At 41.2% G+C, this 17,661-nt stretch overlaps 3 protein-coding genes across 3 annotated transcripts; all 3 read left to right on the top strand.

The window, feature by feature from the left end:
• Positions 1-2,541: 2,541 nt before the first annotated feature.
• On the top strand, positions 2,542-7,126 carry spon2b (spondin 2b, extracellular matrix protein). Its single transcript, XM_083686720.1, has 6 exons — positions 2,542-2,618; positions 3,337-3,591; positions 3,772-3,995; positions 4,570-4,761; positions 4,878-5,061; positions 6,335-7,126. Exons 2-6 carry the CDS (start codon positions 3,351-3,353, stop codon positions 6,511-6,513), a joined length of 1,020 nt encoding a protein of 339 aa, XP_083542846.1. The 5' UTR covers positions 2,542-2,618; positions 3,337-3,350; the 3' UTR covers positions 6,514-7,126.
• A 912-nt stretch (positions 7,127-8,038) lies between these two features.
• On the top strand, positions 8,039-9,600 carry LOC310815838 (transmembrane emp24 domain-containing protein 11; the record flags this gene model as incomplete). Its single annotated transcript, XM_083685779.1, has 5 exons — positions 8,039-8,168; positions 8,675-8,766; positions 8,889-9,014; positions 9,111-9,257; positions 9,451-9,600. The coding sequence occupies 5 exons, from the start codon at positions 8,039-8,041 to the stop codon at positions 9,598-9,600; spliced, it is 645 nt and encodes a 214-aa protein (XP_083541905.1).
• Positions 9,601-10,347: 747 nt separating this feature from the next.
• Positions 10,348-14,086, top strand: rnf212 (ring finger protein 212; the record flags this gene model as incomplete). Its single annotated transcript, XM_083685644.1, has 12 exons — positions 10,348-10,456; positions 10,820-10,881; positions 10,978-11,052; positions 11,210-11,266; positions 11,378-11,436; positions 11,531-11,590; positions 11,861-11,925; positions 12,056-12,116; positions 12,812-12,854; positions 13,112-13,175; positions 13,485-13,554; positions 13,933-14,086. The coding sequence occupies 12 exons, from the start codon at positions 10,348-10,350 to the stop codon at positions 14,084-14,086; spliced, it is 879 nt and encodes a 292-aa protein (XP_083541770.1).
• Between the last annotated feature and the right edge of the window lie 3,575 nt (positions 14,087-17,661).

The raw sequence follows: 17,661 nt of genomic DNA on the forward strand, positions 1-17,661 counted from the left end.
AGTAAGCAGTGGGAGCAAAGTATTCCATGTTGACATGGCTCTACATTACTGTACTCCACAAGTTTTTGCTTTGGATACTGCAAATAAACCCATAGTTTGTCTGGTGTCTTTTGGGGTATGCATGTCTCTCTGAAGACAGTCTCATTCAAATTTCAGTTAAACTACAGTCAAATTTCACAAATGTACCTAGATACTCATGATCCAAAATAGGTTGTATATTGTGAATATACCACGGCTGTCAACCAATCAGATTGTGTTATAACAAGAAACCATTTTATAATGTGTCTCACCTCGTGCCCTTTCTCCATGTCCTACGCCTACACGATAATACCAATCTTATGTCTATATGGCTCTACAGTGCTTGAGGTCTGTCCCAGGCCATCTGGGCAATGCCTGTCAGTTAAACACACTGGAAAACCCTCAGTTGGATTTACTATTCTCAACTCCTAAGGAAATGGAATTTGCACTTTCACTAAATGAAATTGGACCACATTGTTACACTGCCAAAAGACCATATATCAAAATAAGGTTTTAGGGCGAAGTTCCCTGTAAAAAAGGCTACCATGCTGGAAAACAAATCTCTCTGTTTTGTTGGGAGAGGCCCACTAAATCATGTCCTTTATACCTCCGGCCGGGGTCAGACGGCCCCCGCGGTGGAAGTGGAGGATGATGGGAAAACCAGAGGGCTCTCACTTTGCGGGTCAATAGCTACAGTAAACTCCTGTGTTGGGAAACACAGAGCCTGAGAGAGCAAAGGGGATGGGTGGGCATTTCCAGAGACAAGTGGTAGAGGAGATTAAGATATACAGAGATAGAAAGAGAATGGTACTCCGATATACACAGACCAACGTGATAGAAATTACAGTAGTAATGTGATAATATTATGTAGGCTAGTCAGTGCCAGTGCAATCAATCAAAAGCTTAAAATAATATTTCACATTGGCTCATCAAGTCATCCCTACAGAAAAAGCAGCATCATCATCATCTGGGTTTTTCTGAATTTCTGTCAGTTCTCAAGTTCAAAGAGGCAATGAGAAAGGCAAAACAAAGAAGTGGAAATGCATTTGAGGCTGCACACTGAAACCTTTCCAACAACAACATTCTAAACACACAACAGTCAAGGTTTATTTCAACACTTCCCCAACATCTTTACATAGACTGAAAAGAAGTTGAACAAGACGGAAGAGAAAAATAGTTTACACAGAAGTCTTATTACGTATGTTGTATAGGACTTTTACAACTTTGGCAGAGGTTTCAGATAAAAGGGGCCAGCATGTCAGGCCACCTGCTGCTGGTCTGCTGCTTCTATCACTGCTGAGATGTGGTGGACAGTTGAGAGTTTGATGGAAGTGACATAGCAAGGAAATTATATTCGGAAATTGGAGGTGATTATCGCTTAACGAGCCCTAAGGGCAATGTTTGGTGCTGTTTGGAGGAGGAAACTAGATGTTAAAAGGTGTAAATGTTTTGCCCAGGTGTGGATGGTGTTTGGTTGTGGAGTCACCTTTGTGGTTTCCCAAACACTAACAGCCAAAGGGCATGACATTGCTAGAAAATGAGGTCAATGTCAATAGCAAATTTGTGTGTTGTCCTGTGTAGGTGGAGATTTGGCAATCCTGGCCATTCTTGACCTAGATTTAACCAGACATTGTTTCCTCCGGTATTTACAATTTCCTGCACGACAACCGTTGCAAAAACAGAGATATCTCAACACAACACTTGAAGCTGACCATTAAGCCTGTATTATTTCAGACAATGCCATCGTCACAATGTCACAATGACATATCAACATAGTCAACATATTAATAAAAACTTTAAGCTGACAATTATGCCTGCATTATTTTAAACAATGACATAATCATAATGTCACAATGGCATATCAAAAATGAACATATTAATGAACTCTAACCTATCTCAAATTTGTATGAAATGGAAGTGATAGCTTGCAAGATTCTACAACACAGGCAAACCACACTTCTGACTGAAAGCCTTGTTTTGTTCTGGAGCTTTATCAACAGAATCTCACAGAAAAAGCCTTCTCTGAATTAAAGAGCAGGGCGAGTGGGTGGATGGTGGGGGGTGGATGGTGGAGGCAGCAGCCGTGGAGGTGAACCAGGAGCATGTGGAAGCAATTACAACAGAGAGAGCTACAGCATGAGGTTGCTGTGCCCTGGCTGCCTCCCTCCCCATTGCTAAGAAGTAGGCCAAGCCACTACACCCCCCGAACCCACTGACTAACAAGCCAAGAGGCTCTGCCTGCACAGGCGTGGTCTCATACCCTTCCCTCCCTGCTCCCACTGTAGGATAGACCTGTAAAAAAAACACAAAAAAAACAGCATCCTCTGTTTCCAACTATGATCTATTAAAGTCACACCATGGGAGGACTGGGAGGGGGAGCACTAATGTAGCGCATGCTGTATGCATCAGTGGTGCTGGGAGGGGTCAGGGGGTAATTGATATTGTTTGACTGTGAGGGGGGGACCCTCTGGAAGGCTTAAATAGCTGAGGGAAGCGTTCAGATCTCGCAGTCACTTCTCAAGACAGCCCAGGCACAGGTGGTCTTCTCCACTCCTCTCCTCCACTTCACTCCAACAGAACATCATCTATCTGCAAACTCAGTGAGTACTGTATAATCACTCTTCTGACTTGCACTGGGAATGCTGTTCAAGTTGACGTTTATGTAGTGGGGAGCTGACAAGCATGCATGAAATATCTATAGAATGTGTGGAGGCAGAGAACTATAATTTTAATAATTTGTCACTCATCTGCATGTTGTCAGCAACTGCTCTATCAATGCATTAAAAATGTGCAATCACTCAGAGATATATTGATGCCTCTTGTTAAATTGCACGACTTTCATTGTCAGCATAAGAGTCATTTAATTCCCACTAAACCATATTAGATATGCAGGAATTCTATGCAGATACATTCCTCAATGCATGCAAGTGCAGTCAATATTCTGTTGAACACATTTTAATAAATACAGTGGACTTTGCATTAACAACGTGTGAAACCCCTTGGATGTAGCATTTACCTTAATAGAAGTAGATGTTTTGCTTCAGTAAACAACTAAGAACTATCTCACAGTAATAAAGACATCTGGGTTAGTCTACATCTGATTTGACCATATTCGATTTTGCATTTCGCTGTCTCTCACTGATGAATTGGGTTTATGTGAGGTGGAGTGAAACACCAGAAAATGTTTTAGGGGTAAAAATTCTTTCCTCCTGAGTCATTTGGCCCACTTAGTTAACCAATACGGAGAGTGTGGTTGCTTGCACAGTCATGCGACAAAGGAATCTAAAATGCTCTCCATTCCTTCCCTTGCTTCTCTAGCCCCAGTACCAAGCATGGAATCCACAATGAACGTCTGTCATAGCAGTGTGATCCACTGGCTAGCTACCCTGACCCTGTCCCTCACCCTGACCTTACTGGGGAGTGTCCACCCAATGCCTGTGACCGTGGAAACAGTGTGCACTGTGGACTCGACTGCCAAGTACAGCCTGGCGTTTACGGGCAAGTGGAGCCAGACTGCCTTCCCCAAGCAGTACCCCATCTACCGACCCCCCGCCCAGTGGTCCCCTCTCATTGGTAAGTAATAGAACACTCTGAATGGCTTCTGTCCTACAGGAGAACCCTCAATCAATGAATAAAACATGGTATGAGAATAGACATGTCTAGCATATTTATGGTAAATTTGCATTTGATATGTCTTTAAGATTAGGAGATTAGATACATATCAATCAATCTGATGTTTGATTCCTCTGCCAGGGGTGACCCACAGCTCCGACTATCATATCTGGCAAAGGAACTTGTTCGCCAGCAACGGGGTGAGAGAGTTTTCTGAGAAAGGCGAGGCCTGGACTCTGATGAAGGAAGTGGAGGCAGCCGGGGAACGCATCCAGAGCGTCTACGGGCTGTTCTCCGCTCCAGCAGTGCTCGGTGGAACGGGCCAGATGACCTCAGAGTTTGAGGTCTTTGCAAGGCACTCTTATGTAAGTTCCTCGACATTCAAAAGACAGGTATCTATAAAGGTGCATCTGTTCAGGAGAAACACCTTTTAAATAAAACATTTTAAAAAGCACTTTGAATTGAGACCATGCAAAAAATGCTTATGTGCGCATTCTATACAGGGGGTTTACAATACTTTCACAAAATGTTTTAGACCACTGGGCCCACTTCTAATTTCAACGGTATTTGTGAGAGTCCCAGTAGGTATACTATAAGAGTTTACTTTGTAGGTGCCAAGTCGGATCTATTGTATATGTCCCAAAGCCAAGTCTCTACATCACATCCAAATTCTGCATTGAGGTCCGGCTACATTTTCTAGTTATGACCCTCCAGGTAGCCAATAAAAGATGCAAGTCAATAAATAGTCTGCAACTATGTCAAAAAACAACAACATCTTGTTGTTGTTGGAACTCGGTAGTGAAGGAAAGCTCTGCAAAGTGCAGCTTGAGATTGCTGTTTTGACTGTGGGTGTCCACATTTCTGGTATACTATTTGACTGACTCTTACAAATGGCCACATAATGTAAACCATCCGGAACATCCCTCTCTATTTCTCCAGCTGTCCTTCATTGTGCGGATAGTCCCCAGTCCTGACTGGTTTGTGGGAGTGGATAGCCTGAACTTGTGTGAGGGGGACCAGTGGAAGGAAAACATTACATTGGACCTGCACCCCTACGATGCAGGCACAGACAGTGGCTTCACCTTCTCCTCCCCAAACTTTGAGACCATTCCTCAGGACAAAGTGACACAGGTACTGTAACCCCTTCAAAGCTTCATCCCCATTATGGTGGTACCGACCATAACACAATATTTGTACCGGTCAAACAAAGGCAATGTTGATGACTGACTAGATCTTTTCCTTTCCAGATTACGTCATCTTCTCCAAGCCACCCTGCCAACTCTTTCTACTACCCCAGGCTGAAGCACCTGCCCCCCATCGCCAAGGTCACCCTCACCAAGATCAAGAGCAACCAGATCAGCAGCATACCCATGGAGCCCACCCAGTCCAACCAGATCCCCACCGGCAATGAAATAGAAGACTCCCTTATAAGTAATCCTCGGAAATACTGTTCCATATCCCATATCCAACACAATGCTGTGAACATACTTAACTAACTTCAGTTGAAACCTATAGTCCACCTCAAAACACCTATCTGATAAAAGACCAAAAAAATCTAGATCGACGGGTTAAACATATTTAACATTATCCAATGTGGTACCAATAGAAAGCGAGGAGAATGCAAGAAAACAGTGCAGGCCATCTGGCATTTGAACTGAGAAAAAGAAAGGAAGAAAAAACGCCTTGTGGTAATCAAATCCATTGTGCACCAACCCTGAGTTTGAGTCAGCGAGAGTTGCTCCTCTGTACTCATGGCAACCTGGCAACAAACAAAATAATTGGGGCCAAAGGCATCGGAGGTTTCCTGCCACTCAGCACTCAGGGTGTGTTTGTAATGGAAGGAGGATTTCAAGTACAGCCATGCTTTTATTTCCATGTTCCATCCTTCTGCTTTTCTAATTCTTTAAAAAACTCAATCTGTGATAGATATCAACATTTTACAAGCTCATAACGGGGAAGGCGGAGGCTTGGAACCCTTGCAGGATAAAAAAAAAAGCATACAAGTGGAGTTTTTAAATTTCATTTGGCTATTCAATAAATGTCTTTCCAGAATTAAACTGTAATATGGTAACCCTTTCCAGGAATGTGCCTTTACATTTTACATAATGTACCTTGGCATGAGAATACATAAGCTGACTATTTAATGTAAAACCTTGTAAATTAAATATAACAACTAGGCTACATTCTACATAGCACTTGAATTCTTCTATAAATCAATTTCGACCAGTTTTCTATTTGAACATGTGAACACACTTTCTGAGAAGGTTTAATACCAACCAATAAATCAAGCCTATCACTATGCACAAGCCATTATTGGGTGGCTTTACAAGTTCTTCACAGTGTGTGGCATGTTACAACTCCAGCAGACCACCCCACATTGAGAGACCAGAGCCTGGTTGGAGGGAGGCTTAATAAAAAAAGCTCCAAAATGTTTGTCAGATGTTTTCAGTGCTCTAAAAGTGGTTTGATATAAGTGAGTCCACACCATCGGTTGTGTAGATCCAGCTTTGCCTCAAGCCTAAAAGAAAGAAATCGACACATACTGTATCTACAGAACAGACAGCATGGGACATGGACTTACAGTATCTCAACTTCTGACTACCTTTGTGGTCTGAAAATATTTGACAAACTTTGTGAACTATCCCTTTAAAGGTGTCTCAATGGACATTGCTAACAGAATGCTTTGTTATTTCTTCCCTTTTAGATACCCCTCTGGACTGTGAGATGTCAGTGTGGTCCCCCTGGGGCCTGTGCAATGGCAAGTGCGGGGATTCAGGGGTAAAGCACAGGACTCGCTACATCCACATTCATCCAGCCAACAACGGTGCAGCCTGCCCCCCACTGGAAGAGGACAGGAAATGCAGCCCTGACAACTGCTTATGACTAGACGGGCGGGGCCGGAGACAAGGCCGTGTGAGGGGACGCCCCTCAATTTCTTTGAGGAAGCCCGAAGTATAAAGATGGACCCTTTTCTCTGGGCCTCCAATTCACTGGGCTATTTGATAAATAGCTCACAGGCGATTCTTCATAATGCCAAAGAGGCAAGGTTGTCTTAAAATGTTGTGCATAGAGGTGTTCCCTGTTCATCAATGGGTTATCTGGGTTAGCCACTAGACTAACTGACCACTGAGAATAATCAATTATTATGGATGCAAAGGCAGTCTAGCCCAAGCACTCTTAAAACCTGAGAACAAGGAAATCATGGTGGTCCAAATCAAATTGCAATAGATTGGAGATCACGATTGTATTATAAGATGCAGTTAAATTACAAGTACTGTCCTACATATGTAGTGTTCTAAATGTAAAGTGTTTACAGATAGCGCATTGTTGTCCTTGATGATCTCTTCAGAGACAAATAGTATATTTATTTACAGGATTCTGACCTGTACTGTACAGTATAAAGTGGGAAAAATCTCATAGTCTTTCATGCTATTGATGTATTGGCAAAGTCAGAGAGAAATTTCTGAAGAAAATGTACATCCTTGTAAAAAAAAAAGTGCCCAAATCGTATAGATTTTTGTAGGTTTTGTCTGTATGTTCTTTGTGTGTTCAATAAACTGTAAACATGTAAACTATTGCAATTTATTTTCTTCACGTTCATGTATCCAAGTAAGATAACTTGTCTGTGTTTGTGGATTAGAGGGAGGATTACACAAGAATGTATTACAGTAAACCTTACCTATACTGATACAGTATGTCAGTACATTTCATACAGTCAACACAACATTTTTCAAAAGCATAAAAACAGCCCATGAAATAAAGATCTCAAAGCAGTCTACCTGTCAAGACAGTGTAAGCTAAGACATACCCATTTAGCCGGCTCATTGATGAAGCCTAGTTTTCAACCTGTTGAAAACCCCAAAGATTTAATTTGTCATACCTGACATGTCGGCTTAATATCACGCCACATCCCATGATGTCTCACTAAGCAAAATCTTACTAAGCTAAATTCCTTCAAAACCACAGAAAACTCAAAGGCAACAGAAAAAACATACAAAGTACAAAGACTGCATCTAGGCATAAGTGGATTCTGCTTTGTACATTTCCTGGTTGCTTCTCAAGTGTTGGTCTCATTTTAAACCAATGACAACTGAAGGAAAATTACTGGGAAAAGTAGCAGTAAAAAGAGAACAGGTCCTTGGCTTTGAGTCTTTGCAGATGCTGTGAGAGTGGAGTTTCATTGTGGTACAGTGTGCTTAATAAGTGAACTATTACAGCGTCTTTATCACTTTGGCTTTCCCTAAACCTCAGACTTATCAGTTTTTCTGTTGACCACTCACATGTGCAATGTGGAACGTCACTGAAACAGCAGCTGTAAGCTTCTCACACCAGAATCATCGCCAGCCCACTAGCAACACAGAAGAACTACAGCTTACTCATTATAGTTTTCAATATCTTGTCGATCAAAATGAGTATCAGGCACACCGGAATGTTGATCCAGTGCTACCTGGCATTGACAGCTGCCATGTACTTTAAACTGGGGGAAGTGGAGCAGAAGTGCATCATTGAGGAGATTCCAGTGGACACCTTGGTCACAGGTTAGTCTCACGAGTGGTTGTAGAGAGAGAAAGGCACTACGCCAGGGGAGGCTGGTGGAGGCAGAAATCAGAGGACGGGCTCATTGTAATGCATGGAATGGAATGAGGAATAGTTTCAAACACGTGTTTGATACCATTTCTCATTCCATTCCATGCATTACAATGAGCCCGTCCTCTGACTTCTACCTCCACCAGCCTCCCCTTCACTATGCCATATGGATGGCAAATAGGACAGAGTAGTAAGAAGTAAAGAGGAAGTAAAAAAGAAGTAAGAGAAGAGTAACAAGAGCTGAGTTCTAAGAATTAGAATTTTCTCTGAATTTCTAAACTGGAAGAGGTTCACGTTTCAACAACTAGGCCATCCATTTGCAATAGAACATGGCTCATATAGTGCATTGAAACATAATAAAACATTTAATCTAAATCCATACAATGATCATACACCAACTACTCAGTCTCAAAGTATTGGCTTATAGGCTACTGCTTGTGTTTTGTATTTTTCTCAGGTTATTTCCGATTAGAGCGTTGGGATAAGGACAAGCAAACAAACTCCCCTCATCTTGGCCTCACGGTGACTGTGCGAGACCCAGATCACGAGGTAATGCTTCTAGGGATAGTTAACGCCCAGCACACTCCCTAAACACAAACATGTGTTTGCTTTTTCAGATTTTATCAAACCATTTCTGATTCACAGAGAGAAACTTTCATTTTTGGTTCCAGATATTGATGTCAAAAAGATATGGCAGAAAGGGAAAATTCACTTTCACATCCCATGCATCTGGACAACATTTCTTGTGTATGCAGTCCAATTCTACAAAGTTTTCAGTTTTCGCCTCTGAAAAGCTGGTGAGTTCAGCCTCCTCTGATACTCTGAATGAACTGTGGACTGTCTTGCTGGACAACTTGAAAAATTCTGATATATTCTAATATCTCAAAACACAGAGGCTTCATTTAGATGTTCAGATGGGAGAACACGCCATTGACCCCACTGCTGCTAAGGCCAAAAACACTGTCGAAATTATGCAGTACAGTCTGGAGCACATGGTGGACCAGATCCACTACATCGGCAAGCAGCAAGACTTCCAGAGGGTAAACCTTCAGTTCACAATCACACAAATTATCATGAACAAGTTGGCTGTTGGCTGAATGTCCAGGGCCGTTTGGTTGTCCCAGTCCGCCCCTGCACGCAAGCATTGGCCTTAAGGTCCCAGGTCATAAACTCCACATCCTGTTCAACCAAGAACTTATGACTTAACTATCCATTACCACCTTTCATTCACAGGAACGCGAGGAGACCTTCCGCCTGATGAGCGAAAAGACCAATGGGAATGTTCTGTGGTGGGCTATTGTGCAGACTTCCATTCTACTATTAGTTGGATTTTGGCAAGTTAAAAGGCTGAAAGACTTCCTTATTGCGAAGAAGCTGGTATGATAAGCTTGGCTAAGGGAAGGACTAATCAAATGTCAAAATGTATTGAATGTTCAATACAAAGTGGTCCAACGTGGAGATCTAAAATCAACTCAACAACATTCAAACCATGAGCGACCTTCAGTCTATATGTTGATAACATGTATGAATCAATAAACTTAAATAGAAAACGTTTGTTTCTATTAATTCCACACAACTTCCCAGGATATAGTAATGAATTTCACATTAAATATTAGGCATTTAAAAATGTTTACATTGTGTTGTCTTTTAGCTAACCTCTGAAAACAACAACTTCTGAATCTTGACGATGTCATGACGTGGCTACTGTTACTAACTTTGATCGCACGCACACCAAAGAGACAAAATCAAAACAGACAATGATTGTGATTTCAAATCATTAGCTAGCTGACAAGCTAAGGAACAGTGGCAAGTAAATTTGATCATTTAATTAGTTGATGAAATAAACAACAAGCAGTCCTTATGTGCTCGCATAAAGTAGCTAGCAATAACTGTGATTGTGAACTCTCAGATAAGATCTGTTATTTGTTAGTGAACAGATTGGAAGCTATTGTAGCTAACGTTAGCTTGCTAGCTGCTAACATTGACATGGAAAAGCTAACTTCGTTAGCTAGCTATTAATTGCTCAGAAGTTTTATGAGTGGCACCAAAAATGTTTTACAATTAATAAGCAAGCAACGCATAAGGGCCTTTGATGTGTAGTTCACCAACATTATCTTTTAGCAACAGAAAATGCCTTACTGGATCTCCTGCAACTCCTGCTTCCATCCTCCTGGTGGTGACCACAAATTAGCAGTTACAACCTGTGGCCATGTAATCTGCAATGTGTGCTTTCAGAAAGGTGACTCGTTTTCTCTCTCTTCTGCGTCAATGCACCGTGTTATATATTGAGAATTGAATCAAGTTCAACATTTAAATGTTTTAAAGGAACTCAGAATATTCAGATATAAAGATGCATCTTGCACCTACTCAGAATATTCAGACATAAAGCTTTATTTTGCACCTAGGCCGACAACACACAGGCTAAACATGAGGGGACAGGGACCTCTGCTGGTCTTGAGTGATGTTACAGAAAGACACAGACCATAATCATTACACAAATTCTTCCATGCAGTTTTCCAGTTCTTATATATTAGTGTTGATTGTGATTAATTTAATAGCTTAGACAGGCATTAGGCATTTTACATATTAACTTTCCTTTCAGGCAAGCAAGGTGAATGCATTATATGTAAAGCAAAATGCCAAGTGACCCCTCTCTCAGACAAAGTAAGCAGCAATATCTTAGGCATATAGATCATCTGATAAAGCCACAGTGTCTTTTAGTCTTAGCTGGTGTGAAAACTTGTATCTTTATTTTCACAGAGTAGCACTGAGGTAAAGGCCCTCTTCTCTGACATCAACTCTGTCGTGACTAAACACTTCACAGAGATTAGCAAGGTAATACTGATGCATACTATATGCCATGGCACACAAATGTTCGATTGAAAATTGATCGTTTTTGAAAGGTTAATGTAGGACCTAATTAGGGGTATGAGTGTACTCAATGTAGCACAACCTGACGTTTGTAAAGATGTAAATTCAATCGTCCTTTTAGGTGTTACTATTCCAGGCAAGGCACCAAAAGAGATTATTGGCACATTACCAGCAAAGGGTAAGGGAGACATTTAGCTAATGCTGTGATAATTGTATTAGACTATCTCTTGTGGTTATATACACATTGTCCATTGTCCAATCAGTGTACATTATATTTCAACCTGTTTAGAATGAGAAATTAGAAGAAGTCTTGCTCAAGATGAAGCAAGAAATGCAACAGATGTCCAAGTAAGAATGCAAATAACTAGAAATCACATCCACCAATCAAATCTACTGCAATTTTAAAAACTATTTTTAAACTAATTTTTTTTATATTTGACAGAAAACTTACAGAGCAGAACGCCTATATAGCCAAATTGGAGAGCACTCTTCAGCATCAAAGGTAGTGTTGTAGAAGTAGGAGATGTTTTTAAGAGCATTTACGTAAATGATGTGACATTACACTCAACTGAATGCTAAATGTGATGTCTGGTGTTACTGCTTGCCTCTCACCAGGTGTCACTCTTGGCAGCCTTGTCTCTTCCAAATGAGAACTTAGAGGGGAAGATTAGTTCATAAGCTGTGAACAGCATCTAACTGTATTCAAACAGGTTTTTGGGCATTTATGTTATGTGATTAATACGTTTTATCATGTTCTCCTCTGTCTGTTCAGTGCAAAAGCAACAACAACGTCTCAGTTGAACCATAGCTCTCACACCCCCTGTGCGCCAAAGTCAGGTAAAGACAGAATTAGCCTGCTTGACTATAATTGTGTAGCTATAACCTTGTTACAGAACATAAAGTGACCTATATTATAATTTTAGGGGTTGCATCAGAGTTTACACATTTTTCTTGTCCCTTGCCATAGTGTTGCAAATACCATATTCCTCCTCCATGTCTCTCTCTCGACACTCATCAACTTCCAGTCTGTGAGTATTTAGGCTAACCCTCATCTTAGCAAGACATGACATGTGAAATACTTACAGCCTTTGCAATACAGATGTGTAAGTGCAAACCATTTTGACATTGACTTTGCCTTGACGTCTTCATTGGCAAGGATTCACTTTTTCAGTGTTATTAAGCTTTATTAGCTAAATAAACACATTAATTTGAATCAGGCCTAGATTCCTTTCATGTAGTTGCAAGTGGAATGTGCTGTACTGTATGTCTATGAACAAACTACTGTCTTGTGCTTGCTGGAATGTTTTGAAATTCATTAAAATAAAAAATGTTTAAAATGAAATAGAATGACATGGCGTGCTGGGTTTTGTAGGGTCAGTGTAGTCAGTCAGTCTGCTCTAGTCTAGTTGATGGAGCTTGTCTGCTCGTTGGGCCTCTCGGTGGGGCCCTTTGCTCCAGACCTCTATCACAACACTGCTGAGCTGCAGGGGAGAAAGGGGATCCCACAATGTAAATGGACTATATCCTGAGTTCACTCACCCTGGCTCACATTAGCTTTAGCTGCTGTTTGGCTTCGCCCCGCAGCAATGCAAGAGTCTCACCTGAATAAGCTGAGCAGGCTTGTGAACATTACGCACGAATGAGCATTTTCGGTAATCTTTCCTCCCTGTTTCTGTCCCAATCCAATGTGACATGCGATGTTGTCATGTGATTTCCCCCTCAGGGTTGAAAACATGGAAGTGGACGGCAGGGGTGTGTTCAGGAAAGTATGTGAACCTTTTCAAAGTGGTTTGCCTAAAATGTCCTAATTAAAGGTTTGCCTTGTTTAAAACTTAGTTTGAAAATAAAATAAATTTGGTTCTGTCACTGAAAAAATAGACCATTTATAACATGTCAACATCTAGGTTGCTAACTACACTACTGTACTATTTTTACATATACACTATTTTTACCCCCTGCTCCAAAGGATTAGAGGATTTGGGATACATGTGTACAAATTGAGTTGTCTCTTTTCCCCAAACAGCCTGAGATCTGTGGAAATATCCCAAGGCTGTCCTTAATCAGCCCTCCCCAGGCCGGCAGGATGGGTAGGTGTGCTAGCAGTCTGCTACAGTGCTCACAGATACAGTACATGCAGACATTTCCCCTCTGGTTACATAATAGCAGACTACATTAATTGCTTCAACTTCTTTTGGATCTGATTCTTATTTGAGGCTGTTTGCAGGTTACTAGGTTACTTCTGTCAGTATAATGGAAGTGCTAGCCAAGCCTATTTGTGGATTTATGGGATGCTATTTTTGGATCCCAAAATTTGACTTAGTGAGTATAATTGGATGCTATACTTCGAGGCTGTTGCGGTAGTTGTGGTGTGTGAATTGTAAACATTGTTGCTTCAGGTACCGTCCCCCATCGCTCAACCAACCAGAATGCCCTGGTTAACCACTCAGCTCGCTCAGCCACGGTCAGGTAACGCTGCTATTTTGAAAAGATCATTATTACAAGTTAACGTAGACACACATTGATGTAAGAAATGAAAGTCACACTTACGTTACAGTGTGTTCATATTACTGTGTAGTTGGAAGTACAGTGTAACAACTGTCGTAAATACTAATTGTTACACTGAACTTTAACTTTATATTTACATATATGCTCACACTGCATTTATATTTTTTTGGGCTCAGATCTGAATTAGGGAGGTTATTGCTGTAAGTACAGTGTAGCAATAACTTATTACCATACTTGTTACGTTGCACTTCTGAGAGTAATTACACAGTAACACAGTAATAGTTCCGAGTGTTACCAAAGGGAACTCCAACGCTGAAATGATGCTCTCTTTCCTCCCAGTCGTTTCCAGGAGCTCCAGGTGACCCCTAACCAGCCCTACCGTAGGGACTCAGGGTGGGAGACACCTGTGTTCAAATCCCCGTCAGCCTACAGATACTCCTCCCTGACCTCTCTGGCCATGTCCTCTCTGGGGGTCTCCTGTCCTCCTCCATAACACATCACACTAGGCCCTACGTTGATACAACACAAGGACACCTGTACTGTACATCCTGCCTGTGATCCACTTCAATGACCCCACTACACAGACTGGTCAAATGACTTGATGGTGGATGAACCTACCACTGTGGAAAGCTGTGTAGTAGACAGTGTTGGAGCGAGATTTAACCCACTACACTGGTTAACCCACATAGAAATGGAATTCTAATTCTATGGTTAACCCCACTATAGCCGAGTTTGGCAGCTGTTCCCACATGAGAACAGTCATATTGTCATTGTAATGGATTACATAACCTATTGTACATTTACATTGTTTTGTTTGAGTTTGTCACTGTAAAGAATAAACTTGTTAACAAACATTTGAAATGATCCAGGTTTATGCATATAATACAGTATGTTATCCAATGGATAATGCTCAAACTATGAACTGTATAAATGTATATTGTGAGAATATTTTGTATGAGGATTTTAAAGGTTCTTTAAGCATTCCTCTTCCACTCAGGTCAGTACAGGGACAAGTTAGTGACTTCATTGCTTCATTATTTTTTGTAAGTAGTTATTATTATTTAAGGTTTTTAATGATCATTCAAATGGACAGTTTAAGATGGACTGACTAACATATTTTATATGAACTTATATGTACAGCTCTACTCTACCTAAAGTCGTCATTAATCATTAACAAATCGCTGATTGGCACGCTTAGAGGCTTTGCACAGTTATTCATTGGCACCTCAGTTAGTTGGCACATGTTAAACCGGCCCTAGCATGACTCAAACAGGGCCTACTCTTTCTCTGGAGAACCTGTCCCTCCTAGGCATTCTCAAGGTCAATTAATCACAAAGGTCTTAAGAGGTGCATGGAACGTAACTGTGTTATTTCTTCAAATGGGGTTGTCTAACATGGCAGATATGACACATTAGAACAACCTTCTAGGCCTCTTGATTGCTTCGAGCCCCAAGGGCAGGAAATGAATTTCTTTTTTTTTTTTTTTTACAAGCACAAGGCTTTGGCTGTCACAATTGTTTTTAGAATTTAAGGACTTAAAGGGGGAGAGCTCATGTTCCCATGCAACCGTGGATTTTCAGGAAGAGTGTCAGCAATAATTTTAAAAGACCTCCGATAACCTATAGTTACTACATCTTCAATCAGATACCCACCACACCTCAGAGTATGGATAGAGTAAACCTTAAAAGTACAATATGATTATTTCCAGTATATGGCCCTGCCCATAAACAACCCCTAGCCCCCTTACCCAAGACACTTGAATAGATATGAAAGGATGACAAAGATACAAGCAAGATGTTATTATCTCGGCCTAGGTGGAATTTACATACTGTAGGCTTGGTGGAATTTTTCACCACCTAATACTTGTCCAATACGTTCAGATCTATTCAAGGGTCTATGGAGTAGGGTCTTGGGGTTACAGTATATCTAGACAGGGCCAAATTTAAGGCTTTTACCAGACTTTTGAATATGTGTAATGATGACACCCTTAAGACAGTCAGACACTGTCAAACTGGCCATAGAAGGAGATAAGTGACGTTGTGGGTGGAGGTGCTGGAAATGAAGCATGTACAGGAAGCAACAGAAGAACATGGGTCTGGCAGAGTCAAGTCTCCTGAGGGCGGATGAACCAAAATCAACCCCCCTTCATTTGTCTCATTATATGAGATATAAAACAATTTGTTCTGCCAATGCACATAACTAATGCACAGGTCTTGGCGGAACTACAACCTATCCTTCAAATTGGATTCAGAGAAATATGATTATGTAACTCAAAATTATTTTCCCTGTGATAATTTATTCCCCAGGTGTGTAAAACTGAATGAAAACTGCCTGGGTATGTCGTTATCCTGGTTCAAACAGAAGTAGAGAAGAGATATAACTATTGCAGTGTAGTAGAATAAATCTGCAGCTTTTATCATCATCATGGATAGGACGAATCCATCTGCCCTGCTGCACTTCTCTGCTGATAAGGTTGTTGGTAAACTAATATAAGCATAGAACACCAGGGGAGGCTGGTGGAGGTCAAAATCGAAGAACGGCTCATTGTTATGCATGGAATGGAATGAGGAATGGTATCAAATGCGTGTGTAGTACACCCCCGTAATACACACATGAAACTTTTTTTGATTTGAGTTTATCGGGGTCGCAAAAGGCCAAGAAATCGCAAAAGGCAAAGCAATCAAGGGATCCTACCCATTTTGGACAGGTGAGCCATGCTCTATTATTTGACTACGACCTCAGATCAGGCAAGACAACCAACTGAATATATAATATATAATATAATATATATACAACAATACAATTGACTAGAAGACAACCAACTGAATTTACTATAAGCGTAAACTTACTAAATGGAGGGAAAGAAGTTAACCAGAATTGTGTCAGTAGTAAGAGAGTAGTAATCTTACCAGAGAGGAGAGCATGTACTGTGAGTGCACCAGAGCCACAAACAACGACACTGTGCAGCGACCACACACACACACACACACACACACACACACACACACACACACACACACACACACACACACACACACACACACACACACACACACACACACCTGGAGCTCATTAACTTACTCAGTAAAGAGACAGCCCATCATGTTGGTTTAGCCCTATACCCCTCCTGCTGCTGAGGTAAATCTATGTGGATTTAAACAATAGGAACTTCACTCTGCTAATGCGGCTTTAAATCTAAATTAGGCAGAGTTCCCCCTATGTGCCAAGAGAGAGCTGAAACAAATCGTACTTTCTTCCACATAGCTGGCACAGGGGAGCATTTAATTGCAAAACTGCCGACCTAGGCTGTAGGCATGCATATGGCTAACTACAGCTTGACAAGCCTCTCATAGGGCCGTCACTGAATCCCCCTTCATGGGCATGTGTTTCATTTGTTCTGTGGAGATTGAACAATGGCTTAATTGTGTTGTACAGATGCACAGAGTACATTACCCGGTTCATTACAAAACATGCAGCACAGGGGAGTGGAGAGGGAGCGTGTTAAAAGCAAGAGTCAGAAAAAAGAGGTGGATTAAAAAAGAAAGAGTGTAGACTTGCCAAAGTTGTAGCCCCCATCCCCATCGGGTTCTTTCCAGTGGAATTTGTGACTCAAAGATAACTAATCCAGGGTCATTTGGAAAAAATAAGGTCACAGTTGTTAATGCATTCTTGTCCATAAGACTCATAACAACTCATCATTATCAAGTCATGGCATAAGTAAGTTGTCTCTGTATGTATAGTTGCAAGGTTTTTGCTAAGCTGAGCTATGTGGTATATCATTTCTTGATCATCAAATAGGAATATTGGAATATTAATCATATCGAGAGAAGGGCCACACCTGACAATGGAGAAATATAAAAGTAAAGCCATTACACTCATGTAGCTTTGTCCTGATGTGCCCAAACATGCATCTTTTTTTAGTAACCTGTGTTTCCTCTGTTGCCTACGGCAACACGTGTCGTCTCGGTAGCTTTTCACAGCTGTGAATGGCCACCATTTGAAAGGACTCAGGTGTGAACACACACTATTGTACATGAGAAATGGGCATGAACTCCTGTGCTTCAGTGG

Source organism: Argentina silus (genome assembly GCF_951799395.1).
Source record: "Argentina silus genome assembly, chromosome: 15".
Lineage (NCBI taxonomy): Eukaryota > Metazoa > Chordata > Actinopteri > Argentiniformes > Argentinidae > Argentina > Argentina silus.